The sequence below is a fragment of the Elgaria multicarinata genome, chromosome 14 (genome assembly GCF_023053635.1).
Source record: "Elgaria multicarinata webbii isolate HBS135686 ecotype San Diego chromosome 14, rElgMul1.1.pri, whole genome shotgun sequence".
Classification (NCBI taxonomy): domain Eukaryota; kingdom Metazoa; phylum Chordata; class Lepidosauria; order Squamata; family Anguidae; genus Elgaria; species Elgaria multicarinata.
In genome coordinates, this window is record NC_086184.1 from 34433387 (window position 1) to 34460852 (window position 27466).

Genomic DNA, 27466 nt, shown 5'->3' on the forward strand with positions numbered 1-27466 from the left:
GGGCCTACAAGGCCATCGAGTCCAACCCCCCCCCCCCCCGCTCAATGCAGGAATCCACCCTAAAGCATACCTGATAAATGGTTGTCCAGCTGCCTCTTGAATGCCTCTAGTGTGGGAGAGCCCACAACCTCCCTAGGTAACTGGTTCCATTGTCATACTGCTCTAACAGTCAGGAAGTTTTTCCTGATGTCCAGCTGGAATCTGACTTCCTGTAACTTAAGCCCGTTACTCCATGTCCTACACTCTGGGCTGATCGAGAAGAGATCCTGGCCCTCCTCTGTGTGACAACCTTTAAGTATTTGAAGAGTGCTATCATGTCTCCCCTTAATCTTCTCTTCTCCAGGCTAAACATGCCCAGTTGTTTCAGTCTCTCTTCATAGGGCTTTGTTTCCAGACGCCTGATCATCCTCTAAATACACTCTAGCTTGTCTTCATTTTTCTTGAAGTATGGTGCCCAAAACTGGACGCAATACTCAAGACCTAACCAGGGCTGAATAGAGAGGGTGCAGTACGATTTGGAAGCTATACTTCTATTAATGCAGCCCAAAATAGCATTTGCTTTTTTTTGCAGCCACGTCACACTGTCGGCTCATATTCATCTTGTGATCTGCAACAATTCCAAGATCCTTCTCGTTTGTAGTATTGCTGAGCCAAGTATCCCCCATCTTGTAACTGTGCATTTGGTTTCTATTTCCTAAATGTAGAACTTGGCATTTATCCCTATTAAATTTCATTCTGTTGTTGCTCTTCTGTGCCGAGGCGGGGCCGGGGTGAGCGAGGGAAGGGACCCGCTGGCCTTCTGGGCTCCGCGGAAGGAGGCCGGGCGAGCGAGAGCAGCTGCGGCTCTGCACCGGCAGCGAGGCGCGCGTGCCTTCCGGGGCGGCAGCTGCTGCTGCTGCACGGCAGGTCGGGTCGGGCCCCTTTAAGCCGCCGCCGCCGCCGAGCTGCTTGACGTCAGCCGGCCGCGGAGCGCCCTGCGCAGTGGCCGCAGCGCCGCCGCGGCCCCGGAGCCTGGTGAGTGCCTCGTCTTCGCCCCCGGTGCCAGGCCCAGCAGCGCGCTCTGCCCGCAGGTGCCCGGACAGGCGCTTGGCTCCGCGGGGACCGCTTCGCCCGGAGGCGCTTCTCCGCGACTGCTGGCTGCCCAGGTGGGCGTCCTCGGAGCTGGGGCTGGCGGGCGGCTTCGTCCCTTGGAGCCCCGCGCGGCCTGGCCGCGTCGGCCGAGCAACCCCTGGCGCTGCGCCTCCCCGCCCCTCCCCGCCGCCCGTGCAGCCCCGGGGGGACAGCCCTGGCCAGTAGCGGCGCCCTTGGCCTCGATGCCCCCTTGGGGACGGACCGCGAGCGCCCACGGCTGGCTTCCCAAGTGAGGAGGCTCCGCCCTTCTCCTGATTGCGGCCTTGGCGCTGGAAGCCCTTATCCCTAACCCTGGATGTCAAGGAGACGGGTGGCCGTTCCTTAGTGCTGAGGGAGTGGTGCTCTGCGCGTGTGCAGAGGCAAGCTTTGCATTATCCATGCTGGCTTGGAAAAATGGAACTTGGGACTGGATGCTTGAAAGGACTCCCTCATACCCCTTCTCCCCCCCCCCCCCAATTCTTTGGCTTGTCTTGAGATCGTTGTAGGCCTCTGAAGGGCCAGCAGCACCACCACACTGGAGCGCCACTGACTTCTCTGCATCCAAGGGGGCAGCTCTTCTAGCAAGGCGGGATGGTCCCTTGAGGGGCCAGAGGCGCATTCACACAGCCTCTGGAGGTGCCCGAGCTCCATGGTGCCTCTGGGAAAGGGAACTGTCTTCCAACACCCTCTTTCGGAAGGAGAGAGCAGTGAATAGGACTGTCTCTCTGTTTCTTGTCCGTAGCAGAAATTGCGCTCCTTTTTTGTTCAGCATATCTTACTGAGACAACACTGAGCCTGGTTAGTCCCTCTCAAGAGACTAACCAGGCTAGGTACTTTTGGAGGGTATTTGGTGGTTCCAGAAGGTGGCAAGATGGGCAGGGGCCTGGGCCCCAAGGACAGGGATGGGGGCACTGAGGCAAACTCAAGGCGCTGCAGTAGCGTTTCAGACAAAGGCACCATGTAGTCTTTGCTGTGCACGTAGCCCTAACAAGCCCTTAGTTGAAAGGAAGCTGTGGCAATTTAGATGGCAATGGTCCCATTCATGATGTGACTTGGCTCACTTGTATGACTCGTCTGGGCAGCTGGCTCTGGAATGCTCCCTCAGGTTGTGCATCTCCATGAGTTCACAGCTGCTCCTGGCTTGTGGCCTCTAAGAAGTGGTTGGAGGGGCGGGGAGGCAGGAAGGAAGGCAGTTTCTCCCCTCCTTCATGGTTCTATTTCTCCTTGCAGCCCCATCCATGCCCTGGCGTCTGTGAGGCAGCACACACAGTGGAGATGGCCGGGGCCCGGCCCTTCTCGGAAGGCAAGATTGCCGGCCTCTATGATCTGGAGCGCACACTGGGCAAGGGGCACTTTGCAGTGGTGAAGCTGGCACGGCACGTCTTCACTGGGGAGCGGGTGGCAGTCAAGGTCATTGACAAGAACAAGCTGGACAGCGGGGCAGCTGCTCAGCTCCTGCAGGAGGTGCGCTGCATGAAGCTGGTGCAGCACCCCAACGTGGTGCGCCTCTACGAGGTCATTGATACCCAGGCCAAGCTCTACCTCATCCTGGAGCTGGGAGACGGCGGGGACATGTTTGACCACATCATGCAGCACGAGGGCGGCCTCGACGAGGACCAGGCCAAGCACTACTTTGCCCAGATTGTCCACGCCATCTCATACTGCCACCGCCTCCACGTGGTCCACCGGGACCTCAAGCCTGAGAACGTGGTCTTCTTCCAAGAGCAGGGCGTGGTGAAGCTCACTGACTTTGGATTCAGCAACTGCTTCCAGCCAGGCACCATGCTCACGACCAGCTGTGGCTCCTTGGCCTACTCTGCCCCGGAGATCCTGTTGGGAGATGAATATGATGCGCCTGCTGTGGGTAAGAGCCCCCACACACCGCCGCCCCCCCCCCCCTCCTAAAGCTGGGCTTAGCATTGTCCTAACCGGAATGACAAGGTGGGAGATGGAGACTGATAAATAAACATTCCGTTCACTTCCCTGAGAAGTGACTGTCTCCCTTAGCTTAGGAGATTTTGGTCAAACAGCCGCTGGACACATTCACAGCAGCCAAGTCTGTTAGCTGCGATAGCTGAATGGAAAGAATGCAAAAAGAAAAACTAATTCTTAGAAGTGCCAGCAATTTTTTTTTAATTGCAGCAATTAAACAGTGTACAAAGACTGTGACTCTCTTTCTTGCACCATCTGAGTTTTGCTGATGGTGCAAAAAAGATGACCACAATTTCTATAGGCTGGTTTAGCCTGTTTTCAGAATTTAGAGGCATATGGTTACTCCTGAAGAAGGAGCCTGCGGTTCTGAAACCTGCTGGGCTGCAAGAATGTTCACTTAACATTTTTAAAATTATTTTTTTTTGCATTTTTGAAAACTATTTCTCCCTCCACATTTTTGGTGCCTGCCTTTTGGTTTTCAATAGCTAGAAGGAACTTCCACTTTCAGAGGAGGGTGCCCCCCTGCATGGCAGATGCTAGAGATGTGAGATGCCACAGTGTGATGTGGCTGCAAAAAAATCAAATGCTAGTTTGGGCTGCATTCATGGAAGTATAACTTCCAAATTGCAAGAGTTACTGGTTCCCTCCTATTTGGCCGTGGTTAGGCCTCATCTTGACTATTGCATCCAGTTCTGGGCACCACATGTCAAGAAGGATGCAGACAAGCTGGAGCGTGTTTAGAGGAGGGCAACGAGGATGATCAGGGATCTGGAAACAAAGCCCTATGAAGAGAGACTGAAAGAACTGGGCTTGTTTAGCTTGGAGAAGAGAAGATTGAGGGCTCATATTCACCAAGCAGGATATTCCACTATGAAAGCGGTATATAAAAGGCAGGAGCCACACTACTGCTTTATAGCGGCATTGAAGTGCACTGACAACTGTTGGGGCCCATTGAGACATACCATATACTGCTTTCATACCGCTATATCCTGTTTGGTGTGGCTCCCACCTTTTATATACTGCTTTCATAGTGCAATATCCTACCTGGTGTAGATGAGCCCTGAGGGTTGACAGGATAGCACTCTTCAAGTACTTCCTAAAATCCAGCTTTCCTAAAATCCAGAGTAGGTGGATTTAAAATGAGGAGTTCAGGTATGACGTGGTCACTTTTCCCCAGAGTTCCCGTAACTGTCACTTTATCCACTAAGTCATCCCTATTGGTCGGTATCAAGTCAAGGATAGATGATCCTCTAGTTCCTTCCTCCACTCTCTGTAGGAGAAAGTTATCACCCATATATGTCAGGAATTTCTTGGAAGGGGCACTTTTGGCAGAATTTATCTCCCAACAGATATCGGGGTAATTGACACACACACACCCCATTACTACTACATCGCACTTCCTTGAAATAATGGCAATTTACTTTTCTAAAATTTTATCCTCATCTTCTCCTTGATTGGTTGGTGATTGATTGGTAGTAAACTCCAATTATCATGTTCCTTTTATTCCTTGCCCCATTTATTTTAATCCAGATTATGTTGATGGGGCTCCCAGGCTCATCCTCCTGTATTTCTGTGCAGGGATAAGTATTTTTAGCACAAAGTGCGATTCCACCTCTCTTTATATTTCTTCTGTTTTTTTTTTGAACAAGTTATACCCTTCAATTGCTATATTCCGGTCATGGGAGTCATCCAACCAAATTTCAGTTATATCTATCAAGTCACATTTGCCTTCATGTAATAAAAGTTCAAGAACTTGCAGTACCCCCATTTATATCAAAATATTCAGTCAATTGAGCAGTAATCTGAGATTGAAACCTCTCATCATTTAAAAGGGAAACATTAAAATGCCAAAGTCCAGAAGGTCTTGGAAAATCTGAAAATTGGAGCTCCAAGCATACTGGGGTATGATCTGAAATTACCAATGTATTAATCCTGCAAACCTTTACATACTGCAAGCGAAAACAATTATGATGTACTGGTGAAATGAAATTATACTATCCTCAGGATGCAGCAGTCTCCAAATGTCAGTCAAACCTAAATCACTCATATAGGTCTGAAGAGCTTCTCTCACCACTGTTTGGGTCTAAGGGGTGGATGTATTTCTATCCAAAGAAGGATTTAAAATCTCATTAAAATCCCCACCAACAATCAAATAATCATAGGTCACTTCAAGCAGGTGGCTAAAACATTCATGAAACATAGCAGGAGAATCCGTCTTTGGACCATATACATTTATTATTGAAATTATTTTATCCAAATACTTCCCAAACAAAATTAGAAAACGACCATCAGGATCAGTAATCACTTGCTGCAGAGAAAAGGACAGTTTTTTATGGATTAAGATCACCACTCCTTTAGAACATGTTGAAGTGTCTGTTACAAAAACCTCACCAACCCAATCCTTGTTTATCAAATAAGCATCTTCAACAGTCAAATGGGTTTCTTGTAAAAATGCCACATCAACATTAAGCTCTTTTAGCTTTGAAAGTGCAGTTTTTTGCTTATTAATGTTTCGGAGTCCCTTGACATTCCATGACGTCACATTAAGCATTGGACAGGAAAAGAAACATGTATTTTGCACCTCCATATAGACAAATCATATCAATATTGCAAATATTTCTCACATTTAGATCAAAGACCACATTAAACCTTAGCATAATACATATTGGTCTGTAAAAATAAAAAAAATCCACAATAATATTTGTCTCTCCCAAATCATAATAAAAATAAAGGCAATGAAAAACCACCCTAAAACAACAACAACAAATTCATGCCTTCTGGTTGGGATCACGGTGCACCCCCTCATCCTGCCCTACAATCAGAAAAGGCAAGCATTATTAAAGTGTTAACAGACTGCCTTGAAAAAAGGGTGGGGGGAGGAAGGAAACCAAAGACAAGCCAGTAATTGAAGAAAAGTCGTAATAATAACTTATCTAAACCATTAGTGTTAAAACTTATGCTAAGTACCTTGCATGTAATTAACAAAAGAAATTAATAAGTGTGTATATTTATTGCATTGTAAATAGCAACAGGAACAAGAAAAAATGGGGGGAAAGGGATAAAAAGAAAAGCTGGAACAGAAGTATTGTAAACATAATAATTGGCTCAATGCCTGGAAATTCTTATCAGCAAAAGACTAAACACAAGAGAGGAAGGAAAGAAGAGGGGTGTGGGGAGAAGAAGAAAAAAGCAAGCTGGTGAATAACACTGGATCACACCATTTTTGAGATTTAAGTCCAATTAAGAATGATTCTGCTGATTCAGGGATACGGAACTTGGTGATTTGATCATCATGATGGACACACATTGTGGCTGGAAATTGTAAATAATATTTTAAACCGAGACCTTTAGCTAAGAACCTTGCCTTGGTAAACTTTCTTCTTTGATCTGACACAGCCTTTGAGTAATTAGGATAGATCATTATTTTTATTTTATCTGGACTTCAATGGAGATCACCTTTCTGCCAAGCTGTACGCAGAAGAAATTCTTTAGCTGAAGCACGTAATAGCTGGATAATATCAGGTCCACCTCTGGGTCCCTGATTAGGACCACCTGGAACACAGTAAGCTCTTTCAATATCCATCTGAAAATCTTCAGGCAGTGCAAGCAGCTCACGTAGAAGTTTTTCCATGAAATCTGCTAGGCGCATCTGTTGAGATTGTTGAGGAACACCCAAGAATGCGCAGGTGGGATTTTCGAAAATCATTTTCCAAATGGATGATACTGGCAGATAACACACTATGCGATCCAGTAGTTGCTGTTTCATGAGCAATTACCCGATCTTCCAGCTTGCTAAATTTAGACTTCATTTGCTTGAAACGGATGTACATTGAATCCACAGTCCCCTGTAAAGTACCAATAGAATCCAAGCTCGTTTGAAGCTGATCCAGCCGTGCTGACTGCTGTAACAATATATTTTTCACCAAAACACTCAAATTTTCTTCACCGTCTGTCCGAGAAGTCTTGGCAGACTTTGCAACTGAAGGCTCCGAAGACTTGGGTGGAGTCTCTACAGCTTTTTTGTTTTCGGTGGGGCCATCCTCAAAACCTCCCACAAAATACAGCAAGAAATTAAGCAGAGAGTTAAAGCAAGGAAAACAAAGTCCGTGCAAGAAGTTAATTACATAACAAGGCAGTCAGAAGGCTTTTAAAAGAAATAATGGGAATGGAGCAGAGCAGGAATGATCTGACTACGCCGTCATCTCAAACTGGAAGTTGAAAATGTTTAAGATGACACAGTAAATTTGGTGTAATCCTGAACATGTTTCCCCATCCACAGATTCTCTGTACCCCCAGTTGCTACCCCCAGTTACCCCACATCATATCCTGTACCCTCCCCATTATCTTTTCCTAGTCCACAGGTCTATAACCAAATATTTGAAAGGTGGACACACAGAGGAGGGCCAGGATTTCTTCTTGATTATATGGGCAGAGTGCCTGCCGGACACGGAATAATGGGCTTAAGTGAAAGGAAGCCAGATTCTGGCTGGACTTCAGGAAAAACTTCCTGACTGTTTGAGCAGTATGAAAGGGAACCAGTTACCTAGAGAGGTTGTGGGTGTAAATTTGGTCCTTTTTAACCTCAGGACCTACATCAAATGGGTCCGAAACACCTCAGTGGGGAACCAGTACTAATCCAAATAGACAAACATTTAATCCCAGCCGATAAGCATCACCACAGACATGTTTGTAACTAAGAATCTATTTATTGTAAAAATTGCAAAATGAAACAAATTGGCATGGTGGTTATATAAGTATACAATCTCTCTGTGGTTGCAAGAAAAGAGAGTAAAATGTAAATATCAGATTAAATACAAGAATTGCAATTGCAAAAGCAGGTATTACAAATTTAGCTAATAAGATAACAACTTGAGCTTCTAGCATTATTATGACTTCTCCTCATTATCCGCTTCTGTTTACTATTTGTGGTTTAAAGCTAAACTATACTCTTTCAACTATATTAAAACATAATAGTCAACCTTCTCTATGCTTTCTCTTAGCTTACTATCTGAATCTAAAAGCTATGCTAAAGTTCCTCTGGGCATGTAAAGAGTAAAAGTAAAAGTCAGAGAACGTCTAAGACTGGGAAATAACTCCCAAGTTCCAGCTTCAGAAACTAAATCCAAGTCTTAGAGGCTAATGGTACTCTAAGGCCCAACTTTCAGGAAAATACTCTGAGTCCTAACTTCTAAAATTGTAAAAAGATTCATAATTACCCAGCTCTGTCAAGTTCCAGTCCGAGGTGAGGTTGAAGAGAAAATAAAAAATTCCAAACTTACAGTTCCACTACCTGTGCTTTTATACACTTGTTCTGGCTCAAAGGTGGGGGTCAATGAGTGATGAGACCACCGTCTTCCAATCATAATTGGCATGAATAAGTTATTAGACCACCCATTCACCAGTCAGAAGTTAGGTGTCTCCCCCTTCCCAATATTTCACGTGTTATACTCATGGGGTCCTAGACAACATGGCTGCTATATGGGTGTCTTATCTTGATTGGTGTATAAGACATCTTCTTTGAGCTCGTGTTCCTCATTAGGTCATGATAGGTCATATTCCAGGTGTCCTGTTTGCTCAGTATTGTCACTTCTCATGCCCAACTTCGAGTGAGGACATTTCTTATCAGCAGGTGCCACCACAAGATCTCAAAACAACTTTCCCTCCTAGTGGACACCATCTGAGCATGCTCCGCTTTCTGCCAGCACACTCACACACTCTCACAGCATACTGTGGCCTTGGCCGTACTCTGAGAAGCCGCTTTTTAAAATGTCCACTGTGGTTTCCCGCCCCCCCCCTTTCTTCAAAGACAGCCCTGCACAAGTCTTAGTTATTGGTATAACATTGATAAGCATAGAATCAAACTTCAAGGTCTTCATGTCCATGGCTCAGGAGTCTGGAATATACTCTTGGGGCTATTTCAGATATGAGTCTGGGGTCTTTTTAGGGGTTCTTCTTGTAAATCTCCCCAAAACCCTCACTCAAGCCACCCCATTCCAGATCAGATCATCCATATCTCACTTGAAGTAGCCTCCTTTTTGCAGCATATTTTAACCCTTTTAGCACCAGATTAACAGTGAGCTCTCCTACACTAGAGGCCTTCAAGACGCAGCTGGACAACCATCTCTCAGGGATGCTTTAAGGTGGATTCCTGCACTTAGCTCAATGGCCTTATTGGACTGAATGGCCTTATAGGCCCCTCCCAACTCTACTATTCTATGATCCTATGATTCTATGTCCCTAACCCAAGATATTTTGCTGCCTGGGGCAGGGCAGCAAATGACGCCTCCCAGCCCAGTACACCTTGCCCCAAATCCAGACATTGCTGCTGATTCAAACCCATTTTGCAACCAAACCCACTTCTGTTTTTCCCCAAGGTAAGCAACAGATGAAGAAGGTTTCTTGTACTCCATTTGATATGTCAGCAGCTCTTCCGCTTGTCAGCTTCCCCCTGCCCAAGTCACTAGTGCAATTGCCTGGTAGCAATTGGCTTGTCGGTCTCTGCAGAGGCAGATACACTCTGAGAAGGCCAGGTGAAAGTGCTGCTGTTTGGAAATTTTAGACTCTGAACATTGAAAATAATGAGTAGACTGTGGAAGGAAAGGTGGCTATCTCCCCTCTAGTTTGCAAGGCTAGTGCCATCATTCTACACTCCCTATTAGTCTGCTAAGGCAGTGGGTCCTATAGTCTCCTAGTAAGTACAATACTACTGAGTTCAGAGGGAAGAAGCAGACTTGTATTAAGGCAGGTAATGGCAATTGGGGCAGCTCTAAAGATCCAGGGCCTAGCTCAGAAGATCCAGGGCCTATGCCCAGGTGAGCCGTCCTAACACTGCCCATAGTGTGCACCCCTTTCCCTTGGTGGAATATCCTGGGCTCTTTCTGTCCCAGCTTCTGTCTTGTTACTGGTGGATGCTTGTAAAACCCACAGGAGGCTGTGGCAAGCGCTATCTGGAGAGAGAGGTGAAAAAATTCCTGCCTGCCTTCTCTAGAAGAGGATAAAACATTCTTGGCCAGTTTGCATGGTTGTGGGGAGGGGGGTATCCCAACTGTGTGTTACTCTTGCAGGAGCATTATAGGATATGATAGAAAACCAAAGGAAATTCAGACATGAAATGGATTTTAGATTAATACCAATTTTTTATCCTTTATTATAAGCTTTTTACAGAGAGAGCACAGGGTCTTTCTCACTTCGTATTCTTAGGAGATGCACTGCTACAAACAGTCAAGAATAGATAGAGCGGCTGCTCTCTGTGGCCTGTGTTGACCACAGAATGTGACTTTGTTTCCTGTTTTGCTGCATCCCTGGCAGATGGTTCTGAGGGGAATGCAGGAAGTCTTAGAAGATGTTCTCTGTTTGACCTCCTTTCCTTTGCAAAGCTTGTACCAGGGTGGGGAGCAGCCTGGCCTTGGGTGTGTGTGTCAGGGTGGGGAGAGACACTTGTGCTGATAACACCTCTGTACCATTCACATGTGTGATTTCACAACCCCATGATTGACTGTGTGTAGGAATGTGCGTATTCTGCATGGCCACTACTTAGCATTGTTCTGAATCAATGAAAGCATTTCAAACATGCATTCTCAGTTCTTAAAACAGGCCCTGTAAAGTCGGTCACTTTTATCAGTGTCTGGGAGAGTGTGAACACCATGGGCTTGTTGTGGGCCACCTTCATGCAGAGGTGAGAGTGAACTGGGAACTTCCCGGCTCATAGCTGCCTTCCTTTGCCAGGGCACCCCATCAGATTGGTCTGGTCAGACGTCAGCAAAATGAGGATGTTGTTGTCTTTTAAAATAAATTAACAAGTTCTAGCCCTTTTTGCTATGAAATGACTTGGAAAAAATTAGGGCAGATCTCTATTTTATGAACTGGAGGTGCACTGCTGCCCTTTATCAAAGTAAAGGAAAATAAATCCTCCACAGATTCAAACAGGTGGAATTTCACATTGGTGGACTATTAGGACAATTGCTTAAGGGGATTTTTTTAAAAAAAAAATCCTAAAAAATCAAAGGATGAACCAAACTGATTCAAACTTGGCATGTCTAAAGCCCTACTTAAGACCTATCACTCTGTCGAGTGTCATCTTTTTACCTTTAATAATTACGCAGATGTAAGCATTTTGGTTAATTTCCATTTAAAAATATCCTAAAACTGAAGGGATGAACTGATCTGATTTGAACTCCCTAAAGCCCTACTTAAGAGCTCTCAGGGTCCCGAGTTTCATCTCTTTATCTTTAAAAATGAGGGAGCTGTAAGCATTTTGGTTAATTCCCGTAGGAGCTGCAGTGAGCAAGGGGGAAGGCTGCCACTTCCATCACAATGTCCATCAACGACAAGAACCAATGAACTGAAGGGGGAAGGAGGTGGGGTGGGACAGGCGTAATATCAGCAGGAGAGCAAACAAGTGAAAAGAGAGTTCACTGGTATAGCAACCATCATGAAAGGGAGGAACACTTGCCCTGCTTAAGAAACAGAGGTAAAAAATATGGAGGCAAACCAGGGGGGGAAATAGGTGTGATGGAGCTCAATTGTCTGTGTTTTTTGCATGTTGGAGAGATTGTAGGAGAAGGGGGGAGGCGCCAGCCCACAGCAGAGCCAACATGTTAAAAAGTCTTCTTGCAGCTGCATTACCCCACTCCAGTGCTTCAGCCTAGGAGGATCCCCCTTGGATGCATTGTGGAGGCTGTGCTGAGAAGGCTTTGCATTGCGCATGGGCCTTCCAGGAAGAAAAGGAGAGTCTGCAAAAGAGCCCAAGATCAGAAGGGGCTCCTGGACATTGGGACTGAGGGTCAATGGCAACAACAAAGATGCTCCGGGACAGGCTCTTGCACCATGGAGCACCACCTCCAAAGACTGAAAAAAGGATGGCTGCACAAGTAGAAGTGGTTCCCAGCACATTTCAATCACGTCCTCCTTAGTGAAGGCTACTTTGGACTCATTTTCAGCTGCAGAACACCTCAGCACTGTTGGCCCCACTGCAGTGGAAAACGTGGTGACGCGCTTCGGGAGCCAGATGTGTCTTTGGTGTTTTTCTATGGCTGCTTTTAACACTCTTTTATGTGGCTTCTCTCACACGCAGCCGGACACCATAAGCTGTGACAATTGACAACAACCAGATAGTCCCTCCTCCTATTTAGCAGAAATCTGCTTCCCTGAAATTTCCACCCATCACCGGTTTTACCCTTGCCAGCTGGCCCCTTTTCTGTGTGACAGCCTTTCAGATATTTGAGCACCACAATCACATCTCCCCTTCATCTTCTTTTCTCCAGGCTAAGCAAATCCAGCTTTTCAAGCCTTCCTTGAGGGACAGCAGTGGGCAATTGGTGGCCTTACAGATGTCTTGGCCTACAATTCCCTTCAACACTCACCATTGGCTAGGGCTGATGGGACTTGCAGGCAAATTTAACCACCAGCTGCCCACCCAGATTGTAGGTCTCCGTTTCAAGACCCATCAACATCCTTGGTTGCCCTTCTCTGGGCATGCACTAGCTTGCCAGTGTCTTTAAATTGTGGTTGTCATTACCATCCTGGGCCTCTCCTGTGCTTTATTACAATTTCTGCAGCTTTATTTGTAATGGGAATAATGAGCTATTAAAAAAAGGGTGAAGTTGTGCTATAACCATAGTGGCATAGAACTTGCAGATAAAGGAACTCCCCAGGGAAGTAGGGAACCCCAGGAGAAGTGCATTTAACGAACTGCAAGAATTGGAAAGCAGAAGCCCCAGTAAAGTTGAAGGATAAAAAGCCTGGTGTGGAGAAGCCTTTAGAGTGGAAAAGGGGACAGGAAGGGAGTATTAACCCTTTCTATGCCTGTTGCATTTCTACTCGAAATGAGCAGTAGAGCACTCCACAGGGCAGGGCAGGTAATTTGAGTTGAACTATTGTTGTCCCCTAAGTGAGGGGAGCGGTTTGTTACCCCGGCGCATAATTCCCAATTAAACACACAAGGCTGGAGGACTGAACTTAATCCATTTACTTCCGATACTGCAGTATGGGGTGCTCTCTGGTTCTATGCAAAATGGAGGCACCCAGAACAAAGGGAATCTTGCAGTATATATATGCTCTGATTACACAGGGGGTGTTAGGCCTTAGCTAGACTTAAGGTTTATCCCTGGATCATCCAGGGGTCAAACCTGTTCAGGCAGGGGTGAACCCTGGATGATCCCAGGATAAACCTTAGGTCTAGCTGTGGCCTTAGTTTCTAACCCTTTGATTGATCAGGGCGGGGTTAGCAAGTTAAGTTACATTCAATTACCAAGTTAAGGTGCATAATTTCAATAAGTCGTAGGTTACATTCGATGCTCCATTGGTTGAATTTTTTCCTCTTTGTCTGCTAGCACGTTATGTCCACCATTGAGGAATGTTTGGCATGTGGCCACTTTTGGCAGAGGGGCGGTGGCAGAGGGATGGTTCTCAACCCTTTCCCTGGCACAATTACGTTCTTTCACAAGATGAAATCCCCCCTGCAGCCATCACTATGATACAAAGGGAAAGGATCCTGTCTGGCATCGCCACTCCATGAGGCCAGCCCTCCACAAACAAAGCCGCTGTCAGCATTTTTAAAATCCAGGCTTGGCTCCCCATTTGGCCTTTGGCTTCTTATCCCCACAACATGCCTGCTTCTGTTGGTTTTCAGTGGGAAAGGGAGGCATTTGCCTGCCTTCTTCAGAAGTACTGAGTTGTGTCCATTGCTTCGCAAGTCCCACAGACTAAACCCAATAGGAGAGAATCATCTCAATGTGCTGGGAAAGGTTTTTATTAGTACAAAGCCCGGCACATTTTGGCCTCTTTTGTTGTAAGGCCTCCTTCCAGGGATTATAAAAGGCCTTTGCAAGAAGGGCCTCTTTTCCCAAGCGGAATCAAGGAAGCCTGCCTGCTTCTGGAGAGCTCTGGGGGGAGGCTCTGCTTGGATACTTGAGCCATTTATGGCAGGGTGGCGGTGGCGGTGTTTTGCATGCTTGAGCAGGCTTCTCTTGTTCCTTTTCCTGGCTGGCCTAACGTTCTCCAGGAGCAGCCACTTGAGTAGGGAAGGTAAACGAGGCCGTAAGGGGAGAGGGGAAGCTAAGGGGAAATGAGCTGCTTGCCTTTGCTCTTTAGTCAGAGGGGTTCTTGTTCTGTTGAGTCTTTGGGATGCCTGGCTCCATGCCACGGGTGGGTGGGGGTCATTCTTGACACGCCTCGCCTCAGGCTCTTTCACACCCCATGGTTCTTGTGGGAGTTGGCGAGGGTCTGTGCGCAGGATGGCCACAAGGTCAGTGGCCTGTTCTTTCTGCAGCATTACAAACTTCCCTTGGTGGGAGAGAAGAGATGAGGAGGCCAGAAGCATAGCACTTCACCTAAGAAAGGGGGTGGATGGGCAGAATTGGGAGAAAAAATGAGCTTAGGGGATAAATACAGCAAGTTATGAAGTACGAGGTTCAGTTCATGACAACTGTAGATGTGGACGAGTGTCATTTGAAAGATCATGGGCCTGCAGCAGCAGCTTGTGTGAAGTGTCTGAACAGGGTGCTGTTCCCAAACAGATTATTTCTAACTCTTTTTTAGTGTACTGAAGAATTATTTATCAGATGTAGTTCCATAAAAGAAACAGCATTCCTTGAAACTGAAATAATCTGCCTGGCCTGGGTGCCTTTCTGGCCAGCAGGGGGTATCAAGTTGCCACTCGCCTCTCTCTGCAGGAAGCAACGATGGTGCTTTGGAGCGCCCAGCCAGCCCCAAAGGTGACATGGCATTCATTCCCCCCTTGGTGGGGGAATAAAAGGTGGCCATGGCCAGATGATTGTGGTGGAGCTGTGTTGCTGAGGGGGAATTTGCTTTGGGCAAATGGAAAAAGTCTTGCTCATGCAACCCCCTTCAGCCAGCTGTGACACCTGCTCATGTCAGTGCATGAAGGGGTGGGGTGGGAGGGGTTAATGATTTGAATCTACCCACCCACAGCTCACAATGTCCCACTGAATGAGGGTGTCTTTGCATGTCAAGCAATGCATTAAGTGAATGAGGGTGTGCATGCCTCAGGCCTCTGATGGCCCATCCAAGAAGCCTGAGGCATGAGCCAGGAACCTTTGGAAGAGATCACCTTGCTATCAAATGCAAGGAAACCGCTTTTGGGTTCCATGTGCCTTGCCAGTCTTGCTTCAGAATTTCAGAGCACCCTTTATTCTGTCTCAGCTTCCCTTCCTTATTGTTGAATCATGGGTTGCCATTATGAGCAATCCCTGCACTATGGTTTAACTACAAACAACCCAGAGTTCACAACCCAACAACAAACCATGTGTCCTTTTCCTGGGTTGTTTTTGGTTAAACCAAAGTGCTGACTTCATATGTATTCAATGACAACCCATGCTCAATCCATACACTGAGTTGCCATTACATACAAACCAGGCCATACTCTCTCTTCTTCACCCAGCATGCTGTGCAGATTTCCTGTGGGTTGCAAAACGCAGCCAACTTGTGAGCTGGAGGGGCAAGCAGTCAGGCCTGGTTTACTGTTTGCGATCCATTGTGCCCCCTTTTTATTGTTTTAATCCCTGAATGTTCTTTGGGTGCAGGGAGGAGATGAGGGGCAGCCCCAGCCCCTTTCTGTCTTGGCAGAGAGCCCAGGCCCCTCTGCAGCACCGGCCAGCTCTGTGCTTCTCCTGTCCCCACATGTTCTCTGACCATGCTGTGTATGTCCTTAGGAGCTTATGCGGTCTCCCCCTCCCTGATCCAACTAGTGCGGCATGGGCTGCTCCTCCAGGTCTTCACTGGCCTCCTGTGGTAGCTGCAGCAGGCTGTTGGAGGCCTCTGAGACATTCCCCACTGCATGAGTTGGTTCCTGTCGAAAGGGGGGCACGTGCCCAGGCCCGCCAGGCAATCTCAGCCAGAGTGGGCTTTGTTCTGTTCCCCATTGCACAGCCTTGTTGGCCAGCCCTGGGGGTGGGAGCATTGGGCTTTTGTCAGGGACCCCCCACTACCCAGACAGCACTGCCACTCTTGCTGTGCACAGAGGACCTGAGAAGTCAGCGGCTTTGCTGGACCTGGTAAGCGAAGAGCAGCAAGAGGTTTTGCTGCTACACTGGGGAGATGGGGGCTGAGGCACGGTGGCCCACAGCTCTCCTCCACAAGGAGACTTGCTGGTGCTGAGGGATGGGTTGCTGCCAAAGCCATGTGGACCCCTGTTTGCACAGAGGGGCTCCATCTGGTTCCACTCTGCAAGGAACCTTAGGGTGAAAATAACGTTTGGGTATATGGGCAAGAAGTCCAGGCCCTGCTTCAGCACATAACCGGAGAAGGCGGAATGAATTCCTTGCGGGTAGGAAGAGGGCTATTGATGCAGGGCAATGCTGGCGACAATGCAATCACTCCCGGCCCTCTCCAGTGGAGCCTCTGAGAACAAACTACTCAACTGCTGCAGCTCTGGGAGGAGCAGCTCCTCTGCACTTCTAGCTGGAAGGCCGTGGCAGGCTGATTGCCCTTGCCTAAGCACTCCCCTTTTGGAACTGTGCCCCGTGTGCCACGGCCAAGGGACACGGAGGTCTGCTGCCTGTCCCATTGGCCAGGGGAATGTCTGGGGAGCAGCTGCTTCCTGCCAAAGTCTGCCCACCCCTCTCCAGCTGGAGCTTCCTCGGACATGACCCCATTTCAGGAGAGACTTAACTGTCCATGTGGCAGTCTGCTTGTTCGTTGTTTGGTCTGTCTTGAGGGCTGAGCCAGTTCCAGCTTTGGGAGGTGTGTGTGGGGGGGGGGGGGGAGGAAGGGTCATGGAAGGCTCCCCTGGCTGAGCCGCTGGTGCTGAAACACAAGGCTTCATCCCACCAGCCTTATATTGTGCTGCTGCAGCAAATTCTATGCAACGGACTCAAATGACGCAGGAATGCTGTGGACGTCATATATCTTGACGTCAGCAAAGCTTTTGACAAAGTGCCCCATGATATTCTGATTAACAAACTAGCTAAAAGCGGGCTAGATGGAATGACTATTAGGGTCATTCTAATAGTCAGTTGGCTACAGTGCTTATCAATGGAACCTTCTCAAACTAGGGGGAGATAACGAGTAGGGTGCCGCAGGGCTCAGTCCTGGGCCCAGTGCTCTTCAATATTTTTATTAACGACTTGGATGAGGAGGTGCAGGGAACGCTTATCAAATTTGGAGACTACACAAAATTGGGTGGGATAGTGAATACCCTGAAAGACAGAAACAAACTTCAAAGTGATCTTGATAGGCTCGAGTGCTGGGCTGAAAACAACAGGATGAAATTTAATAGCGATAAATGCCAAGTTCTCCATCTAGGAAAAAGAAACCAAATGCACAGTTACAAGATGGGGGATACTTGGCTCAGCAATACTACAAATGAGAAGGATCTTGGAATTGTTGCAGATAAGTTGCTGAATAGGAGCCAACAGTGCAATATGGCTGCAAGAAAGGCAAATGCTATTTTGGGCTGCATTAATAGAAGTATAGCTTCCAAATCACATGAGGTACTGGTTCCTCTCTATTCAGCTCTGGTTAGGCCTCATCTAGAGTATTGCAGCTAGTTCTGGGCTCCAAAATTCAAGAAGGATGTAGACAAGCTGGAGCATGTTCAGAAGAGGGCAACCAGGATGATCTCTGGAAACAAAGCCCTATGAAGAGAGACTGAAAGAACTGGGCATGTTTAGCCTGGAGAAGAGAAGATTGAGGGGAGACAGGATAGCACTCTTCAAATACTTAAAAAGGTTGTCACACAGAGGAGGGCCAAGTTCTCTTCTCGATCCTCCCAGAGTGCAGGACATGGAATAACGGGCTCAAGTTACAGGAAGCCAGATTCCGGCTGGAAATCAGGAAAAACTTCCTGATTGTTAGAGCAGTACGACAATGGAACCAGTTACTTAGGGAGGTTGTGGGCTCTCCCCCACTAGAGGCCTTCAAGAGGCAGCTGGACAACCACCTGTCAAGTATGCTTTAGTTGGATTCCAGCATTGAGCAGGGGGTTGGGTTTGATGGCCTTATAGGCCCCTTCCAACTCTACTTTTCTATGATTCTATGCTTTCCCTGCAAAGGTCTCCGATGATGTCGACTATGTCCTGTTGTGATTGTGGTTCTTCTACCCCACATAGCGAAATATTTTGGTGTGTGGAAAGTCTGGTTCTTCCAGTCATGCGAAAGAACGTCGCTCAAACTTTAACATGTATTTTCAAACGTCATTTCATTGCGCTGTTTTGTGGGTGTGGTTTCAAAGGGGTGTATTGCCGATGAAAGAGAGAGGTGTGCCAATTGAAAACCTTTCTTTCACCTTCTTCCAAAATCCCCCATTCTCTCCTTGTGGGGTGGGGGAGGACCAGCTAATCCCCAGTTTAACAAGCAAAAAGCAGCAGCAACAACCCTCACAGGACTGTGAGGGAGGAAAGGAAGGTGAGGGGGGTAGAGAGACTCTTTAAATTTGTGTGTGTTTTAATGGAGCCTTTGCTTCAAAGCATGTGGAAAATGCAGCCTCTTTGCCAGCTGCACCCTCATTTTTAAAGATAAACAGATCCAAATTGGCACAGTGGAAGGTCTTTAGGAGTGCTTTCAGTATACCAAATTTTAATCAGATTGTTTCATCCGTTGATTATATATGCTTTTAAAAAATTTCCTCCCTTAAACCCTTACAGTTTATAGTTTTCCACTGCAAAGGAATGTCCATAGTTCCATAACAGCACTATTCAAAGAATTACAAGGCTGGTCAGTTTCACCCAAATGTCTGGTCAGTTTCAAGCAAAGTCCTTTGGCTGCTTCTGAATTGTGCCTGTGTGTGTGTGTGTGTGTCCCCTTTTCCATCCTACTCTGCCTCATTCCTCTACCCCTCCTTGCTCTCCATGGGGGTGGGGCTCCTCCCAACATCACAGACACAGACTGTGTGTCTCTTCCCTTATTGATTCGTCTCCCTAAAAACATGTGTTGCTCTTGTTCTTATTTGAACCGGAGTTGGTGGGGGAAGGACACAGATCGTACCTTTGAGCATGTGAAGCTGAGTGGGGGGGATGGCAGGAGACACAAACGGGGAAGCAGAGATGGAAACTTTCTCCATGGGGGGGGGAGTTCCTGCAACTCCCCATGGGGTCCAGTTTTTATTGGGAGCCCCCACATGGGAAAGAATGGCAACTTCCTCTCACGAATTGTGATTTCCCTCTCAATTTCTGTCATTGGAGGTCCTGGCGCTGCATTTGAAGTCTCCTCCTCCGTACACTGGGAGTTGAGATGGCCACTTCCTACCTCGCTTCACTCCCCCACCCCAGCCGCCCATCCCATTTCCCCCCTTTTTAAAGTTGCGAAAATTGAGATTGCAATCCGAGGGGCTCTAATTTGGAAATGCATTCTGTTGAACTCAGTGGGATTTATTTACTGAGGAAGCATGCAAAAGAGTGGTTCTACTTTGGTGTTCAGTAACAAGAGAAGCAAATCCAATCCCTGTTGTCAAAGGGGGAGTTGTCCCCACTTCAAACAACCAATAAACGGTAGGAGGAGGTGCAAAGAAGATCTGGGTGGGGTGGGGTGGTAACAACATGTGTGAGTGAACCTCAATGGATCTCCACAACGCGTTACAGCAGAGGTGTAAGTTTACAAGTTTTCATATGCTATATAAGCACTATAAAACTGAAATGGGATAATTCGAGGGTAAACCAGAACAAATGTGTACGTGGGATGAACCTCACAGAGAGGGCCACTGAAGCAGCTCTTGCAAGGAGCCTGAGCTGATTACGCACAGGGCAGCAGCTGTCTGGATGCTCCCAGGGGTTGGAAACAGATTATCTCCACCATCTGGGCTCGGCTTCCTCTTGAGCAGGAGAATGCCAGCAGCCTCACTGCCCCTCTGGGCTGCTGCATTTCTCTCCCTCCCTCGCATGGGGGAAGTGAAGGAGCCAAGCCCAGCCAGCGCCTTGTCCCTGTGACCCAGACGGGCTGCCAAGCAAGGGCCCACCTTGGGTGGAGCTGCTGGGACCTCCGGATGGGTGCCGGCTCTCAGGCAGCCACGTAGATGGCTGCTGTTCCTTGCTGCAGCCCTCCAGCAGCTCCCCCCTCCCCCCTTGCTGTTCCCTTCCTCCTCCCCCCCTCCTGTCCAACCCAGCTACAGCTCTGCTCTTGGCCCTAGACAGCCTCCTCCAGTTCTTAAATGAAAAAGTCATGCTAAATCAGTGACATTTAAGTGCACAATTTTGGGGGGAAGCCTGTGATGGGTGTGGGTCATATAAATGAGTGTGGGTCATATAATTTTTTGTGAACCGCCCAGAGAGCTTCGGCTATTGGGCGGTATAAAAATGTAATAAATAAATAAATAAAATAAATAAATGATCCAGGCACCATGGGGTGCACAGGGCATATTGAGAGCCCCCCTACGTACCTCTACAGCTCCATATAACCAAAAACAGGAGACGGGGATTCTGTCTTTGGCAGCATGTTCCTTCTTGCTCTGGTCATGTGAGGACAAATCGCCCACATGGCATTGATTGTGTGTCAGCAATTCATATGCACTTAAACATGTACATTGCCATCATGCAGTGAGAGGCTGGTTAGCATCAAATCTGTGGCAGGCAGGGGGGGCTTAATCCTTCCCTCCCCCAATAAAAATCGGGGGGATATTCACTGGGACAATAGCAGAGAAAGCTTCCCACCATGACCCCAGTGCTGCTTTCTCTCACTCACTCCTGCAATTATTGACATTCTTTAAGTGCATATTAATTGACTAATGCCTGAAGTTTGGCCTTGGCCACAATACAGCTTTCTTTTGATTTTCTGCCAACGTTACAGTTAAGGGTGTGGAACTGAGATGGGGCTATCCTCTAGAGGGACTGTTCCCATTCACACTCCATGCCTGGCTTGATAACAGGCCACTATTTGGGGAAGCAAGTGGAGGCTGCTGCTGCTGCTGCAGGGTGATGCAGAGAGCCTGGGGATCTGGGCTCACCGCTGTTTTTCACGAGGAGAGGGTGCCTGGGAGAATGCTGTATGGCTGGGTGCCTGCCTGCTTGTGGTTCCCTCTATTTCAGCTCCATCTGATCTGCCCCTCTTCCGCTTACTCCTCACAGATGTCTGGAGCTTGGGCGTCATCCTCTACATGCTGGTGTGTGGGCAGCCACCGTTCCAGGAAGCCAACGACAGTGAGACACTGACCATGATCCTTGACTGCCGCTACAGCATCCCGCCTGGAGTCTCCTCTCAATGTGCAGAGTACGAGGCACTCCCTTCCCTCTCAGATGGCGCTGGGTGCCCCACCAAGCCCCTCCAGCACCCTCTGGCTGGAGGTGGCGAGGGCAATGCCACATGCCAAGGGGCTCTTTGACTGGGCTCCCCTTAGATCTGCGTAGGGCGGAAAGGAGAGGGAGGCCTCTTGGCCCTGCCCTCCCTTCCCCATCGCCCCCCCCTTGGCACGTCCCCTCTGTCTAGTAGACATCATGCAGGTGTACAAAACTATGCATGGTGTGAAGAAAGTGGATAGGAAGACATTTGGAGGGGATTGTTCACACCGCACATATTTAAACAAGAGAATTCATTACCACAAGATATGGCAATGGCCAACAATTTGGATGGCTTTCAGAGGCGGTTGGATAAATTCCTGGAGGAGAAGGCAATCAATAACTACTAGCCCTGATAGCGATGTGCTGCCTCCAGTATCCAAGGCAGTAAGCCTCTATGCACCAGTTGAAGGGGAACATGGGTGGGAGAGTGCTGTTTGTTTATTTATTTATTTATTTATAGTATTTTTGTCCTGCTCCCAGAGCGGCTTACAATCAATCAGTGAAGAAGACAGTCCCTGCTCTCAGGCTGACATTCTAAAAAAGACACGATAACCAAGGAAAAGGCAAGGGGGAGGGAAGAGGGGAAACGAAAAAGAAACTAAGGAGGCTGTTTGGCAGGGCTAGTGGGACGGCCCTGATATCCCCCCTCTCATCTCCCAAAGGAGGGGAAGACCAGCAGCTGCTCCTTCTTCTTCCCCACAGGGTCATGAGGGCAGTCAGCCCTGTGGGTGGGGGCTGACTGGCATCAACTGGAACTGCACTCAAGCCCTGCTTGTGGGCTCCCGGTCGCCAGCTGGTTGGCCACTGTATGAGCAGAATACTGGACGAGATGGACCCTCAGTCTGATCCAACATGGCTCTTCATATTTCTGCCATGGTGCCACCAGCTCCACCCCACCCCCTCATTCTGGGACAGTAGGAATTGGGAGGTCAGCCATATAGCCTGGTGCACCATTTGCTTGCCTGTGCTCCCTGCAGCAGCAGCAACAGCCATGGCAGGATCTGGCTCCCCACAGGACTATTGGCTGATTCCCTGCTTCAGTTCTGCCCACACTTCAACCTGCTGTTACCTGGGGTTTCTGCAGAACTCTGCCAGGGCTGGGCTGGGCTGGGCTGGGGAAGCTGGCCAGGAGTGGTGGAGCATGGTGGGACCTCTGGGCCCCTGCTGGTGTTGAGTAACCCCCCCTCTCTTGGACAGCCTGATTGCCCAGATGCTGCAGCGGGACCCCCAGCATCGGGCCTCCTTGGAGCAGATCGAGAGCCACCCGTGGCTGCTGGGTGTGGACCCCTCCCCTGCAAGCCACTGCCTCCTGCCTCTGACATCACACAGGCGGGTCTCGGAGGAAGAGCATGACATCATCATCCAGGCCATGATGTGTGGCAACATTGCAGACCGGGAAACCATCCAGGAGTGAGTGTGCCTCAGCTGCCCTTGCCTGTGGGAGGGGGGAATCTGATTGGTGGGGGTGGAGGCATCATCGGCATTGGTCAAGAGTGCCACCTGAGCTCCAATTAGAATCATAAAATCATAGAAGAGTAGAGTTCGATGGGGCATAGAAGGCCATTGAGTCCAAACCCTCTGCTCAATACCAATTAGCCTGCTGGACTTTGCTGAACTGATAGTGCTGATGCCTTGGCAGCTCTTCTGCGCTCAGATGAGACCAAGGCTTGCTCTTGAAAAGTCCCCTGAAGTTGCGGCCATGGGGCATTTGAACAGAGCGCAGGCTGGATTTAAATGAGGGTGAGGCCCATTTGCCTAGGGCATGGGGTAGCAGCTTGTCTAGAGCTGGGAGCCACATGGAAGCCCAGCTGCTGTACAGAGCCTGCCTCCAGGAGCCTCCACGGTGGGCAGAGGCAAACCAACCAATTCAGCAAGGCTGGTTCTGTGCATGTTTATTTGGACATGAGCCACATGGAGCTCCTGTGGCCCGCATGACTCCGTGCTCCACCCCCTCCCAACCTAGCAAAGGCTCCTCACCAGTCAAGAGGAGATTGGAAGGCAACCCACTTGCTGAAGGTCTCTGGCCAGAGCAATCTGCCTTCTGGACAGAACTTGGCAGGGAGCAAGTGGGTGGAGAATGCTTTGGGGGGATTTGGGTGAAGGGTGGCTGGGCCTAAACTGCACTGGTCCACTGGCCCAAGCAATGGAATTCCTGCCTGTAGCAGGTCTTTGTTTCCAGGCAGGCAAGAGCGCCTCTGCTCTTGTGCCGCCTTCTGTCCAGGAGAGCCCTTCTGACTTTTGCCTCTTGTGTTCCTGCAGAGCCCTGGAGGCCAACCGTTACAATCACATCACAGCCACCTATTTCCTGCTGGCCGAACGGATCCTCCGGGAGAAGCAGGGCCCCAGTGCTAGCCTGGTCTACAACTTGGCCCAGCATGTCCAGAACAGGCAAGTTCTCCCCTCAGTCTGAGCAACCTCCCCTTCGTGCTGGTCTTTGCCTAGGGACGCGGGTGGCCACTGAACTCCTCTCACTCCCTCTCATTTATTTAATGCAGGAGCCCACTGATGCCTGTGAGGGGTCCCAGCCACCCTCCACCTACAGCAGGCAAAAACCTTCAGCCTCTGCCTGCCACCAAGAGTGCACTGGAGAACTTGGCGGAGCATTCTGGGAAGACCCTCCTTTCATTCTCTGCTCTGGGGGGAGACGAGAGACCCTCCAGTTTTCATGGATGCGGGCAGCCAATCCGAGCGCTGATCCGGCCCTCCCTCATTGAGACCCCCATTGCCAAGAGCACCCCAGCCTTGCAGCAGATTTCAGAGGAGGAAGAGGAGGAGGAGGAAGAAGAGGAGGGGAAGCCTGGCCTCTTCCGCAGGAGGACCTCCTCCCTGAACCAGGAGCAAATGAGTGACTTCCAAAGCGCCAAGGCTTCCTTGCTCTTCTGCCGAAGCCTGGCAGCCCACAGCAAAGCAGGGAAGAACCTGGCTGCAGTGTTTGCCAAGCCACGCCCCCTGGAGCTCGGGCCTGAGGCGAGTCTGGAGCGGGCGGCTTCACAGCAGCCTCCAAGGGGCGAGCAAGGCTCTTGCCGAGCTGTGCAGCAGCCAGAGGCCACCAGCACGTGCAGCTTGCAAAGGGAGCAACCTGCCCCTGAGCCCCCAACTGAAGCGTCCCTCCAAGGCTGCATGGAGGGTGGGCAGGGGAGAGCAGGAGCAGGGGTTGGTGAAACGGAGCCACACATGGTCCAGAGAGAGGGCAGCAGCAACAACAACACTCCCCCGATGGGCGGAGACCCTGCTGAAGAGGAGCTCCTGAAGAAAGAGGCTGGGATCCTCTGTGTGCCTGCTAGAGAGGATGCTCTTCCTCAACAGAGCTGCATTCAGAGAGTGGCCAGGGTCCACACGGGATCCGACCCAGAAGACAAGTCCCGGAAGCAGGAAGTGGGACCAGCCCATGGGCCAAAGCAGCTTCAGGATGGCCACAGCAATGGCGGGGGCAGCGAGAGCCTGGCAGACAACATTATCAAGCTTGACCCTGGCAAAGGCAAGAGTGCCAACCTGAAGGACCGGATCCTGCAGTTCCCACTCTGTGAGAAGGCCCTCGCCTTCCGGATGCGACCCACCTCCAAGGACAGCCTCCTCTCCTTGGGGCAGTTCAACTGTTGCCATGTCATCTAGTCATCTTGCATTGTGTCTGCAATGAGAGAAACAGTTGGAGGAAGATGGTATAGATGGAGAGTGCAAAGTACTGGCCAGAGACAAAGGTTGCCTCTGTTCCCATGATCCTCTGCTCTCACTGAATAGCTGTCACCATCCTGGCTGAACAAGGTGGGCACCCGCCTGCCTGCCTGCCCACCCGAGCATATTTTTCAGCTCAAGCTCTCCGTAGTTTTTCTTGAGGTGGAGGAACCAACTGGCTGCCCTTCCTTCCTTCCCCCAATCCTAGCTGAAGCTCTCCAAACTCAGCACTCCCACCCCCTTGCTCACTGCATGCTAGGCCTAAATCTCCTCAGAGGACAGGGCCTCTGCTGGCTGGGCTGGGCTGGGCTGGGCTGGGCTGGGCTGGGGGAACATCTCTGAACAGCAAGGAAGTTGCTCTGTCCACCCAACGTTCTGCGCAGCTCAGCCAACAGAAGTGGGAGAGAAGCCAGTGTGCCTGGAGGGGCCCTTGGTAGGGTGTTCCTCAGCCACGGTTTGGCCTCTCTGTTACAGAGGCCAAGGCACTCTTCTCCCTGGTCTTGGCATAACCCATTGACAGGCATCCAGCAAAGTGTTGCTCTGCATTCTCCAGTACTGTTCCCTTTCCTCCTCCTCCTCCCCTTGGCTGATGCCAGTGGGCAACCTTTCTGTCCCCCACTCCCTATTTTGATTCACTGAGTGGCAAGTGGGCTAGCTTTGCTGCTTAAGGTCAATTCAGATGGTGGCCAGGGAGTTGCCTCTGCTTATTGGCCCTGGAGTTTGGGTTCCCACCTTGCTGCAGCCCTTGCAGGGTGTCCAGATCTTTGCAGTGGTAGCCTGAATCCTGGCTGTGTCCCCCGCACCCCAATTCCTGCCAGGGAAAGCCACCAGTAGCTGCCATCCTCTTGATGGACGGGGCAACATCCATACTGGGGATGTCAGCATGAGGGGGGTAGAGGAAGGGGCTGCAGCCTGGCACCTTTTCAGCCTCTCTGGACCCCCACTCCGTTTGCTTCACTGGACTAGAAAACCCCCTTGTGGAGCAAAGTTTGTTCCCACACACCCAATCCACATTTCACGTGGGGTGTGTGACTAATTTTGATACCCAAAGGGCAGCTGACCCTCCCCCACCTCCTGTTGCTCATCCCTGGAATTGGGGCCAGGCTGGCAGTGGGGTGGGGGAGAGTTCAAGCAACAGCCCTCAAGTAAAGAGGGCTCAGTTGCCTTAAATGCTAATCTTGCCCCCACCACCACACACACACATTGGGCCTGTTCAGACAACACTTCAGGCTCTGTGGTGAGCGAAACTGTGGTTAGCACTAACCACAAGCCGTGCTGTCGTGCACATCACTTTAAGCCATGGTTAGAGCTGCTAAACCTGCTGCAGACAGTCTGACTGTGGTTAGTGAGTGAGCAGGATTTAGCAAAAGGCACCTTAAACCCTGATGCTTAACCAAAAGCCAGCAGGGTTTAAGGTGTCTTCTGAACAGGCCCAAAGACACACACACACACACACACACACACACACACACACACACACACACACACACACACACACACACACACACACACACACACACACACACTTTCTATGTGAACGGGCTAGGCAAGTGCTTCTGCATTCGTGTCTCCTGCAGCCAAGCCCCTGGGGTCTCAGTCAATGGCGGGGTGCAGCCCCCAGGGAGAGGGCAAGGCCTTTCCTTGCTCCTTGACATGGCACATCGAGCCAGAAGGGGCAGGCATTGCTGACATGCCCAGGGGTTGGGGCTGCCTTTTTAAGGGCAGCAGCCCACTCTATTCTGCCATTCATGCTGTGGCTGAGCTGGGGAGATTCTGCTGTCTTTTCTGCCTCCGTCATTTTTGCCCTTTCGTTTATGAACCAGCTTCTGGTAAAGCAGTGAGTCCTTCAGGCCAGCTCTGAGTTGATGTTGTCTGATCCCGCGCTTTTGCGGCCGTTTCCCGAGGAGCATGCGTATTCCTAGCTCTGCCAATCCTGAAGAGGTGAGGTTTTTATAGCAAAATATTTTTTAAAAATAGTCTATTTTAATGTAATCTAGAGATGGTTCTGTATCCCTTTCCCCTCAAGCCCAGATGCTTCTTGGGCAGCAAATGCACTTTTTAGGAGTGAACTAGCCATGTGATTGCCCCCTCCCTTGGCCAGCAGTGCCCCCTGCTTCTTTGCCCCTGCCTGTGGCTGCCCAGAAGCACCTCCGCCAGTAAGGTGCACAAGGTCTCTTCCTCCCTCAGGGCTGGGCAAGGGAGAAGCAAACCAGAGTCCCTGGGCACATGTGACACACACACACTCCCCCCCCCCCGGTTGCTCTTGCCCCACCCCCTCTGCCCTTCCCCTGCTAGGCATCACAACGCGCAAGCACAGATTCACATTCATCCATTCTCTAAACCAAAATGGTCACCCTCAATCTGAAACTTCCAGGAAAATAAGCTTTCTGTGTATTTATCCTTTCTTGCTGGCAAGAAATGAATTGGGAATTTGATTGCTGAGCTCACTGGGTTCTGTATACAGTGCACTGACTGGATCTAAGACAAAGCAAGTTTCATCCAATAAAATAACTGTTCTGGATTTTGAA

General features: G+C 49.5%; 1 protein-coding gene across 2 annotated transcripts; it reads left to right on the plus strand.

Moving 5' to 3' along the window:
- The first annotated feature begins 975 nt into the window (after positions 1-975).
- On the plus strand, positions 976-27466 carry LOC134408659 (SNF-related serine/threonine-protein kinase-like). Of its 2 annotated transcripts, XR_010026121.1 has the most exons (7): positions 976-1014; positions 2341-2974; positions 21057-21198; positions 22464-22676; positions 23526-23654; positions 23762-25028; positions 26762-27466. XR_010026121.1 is itself a non-coding variant. In XM_063141019.1 (6 exons), the coding sequence occupies exons 2-6, from the start codon at positions 2386-2388 to the stop codon at positions 24876-24878; spliced, it is 2190 nt and encodes a 729-aa protein (XP_062997089.1). In that variant the 5' UTR covers positions 976-1014; positions 2341-2385; the 3' UTR covers positions 24879-27466. The 2 variants fall into 2 exon arrangements, 1 of the variants encoding a protein (XP_062997089.1); XM_063141019.1 differs by having other exon boundaries at positions 23762-27466.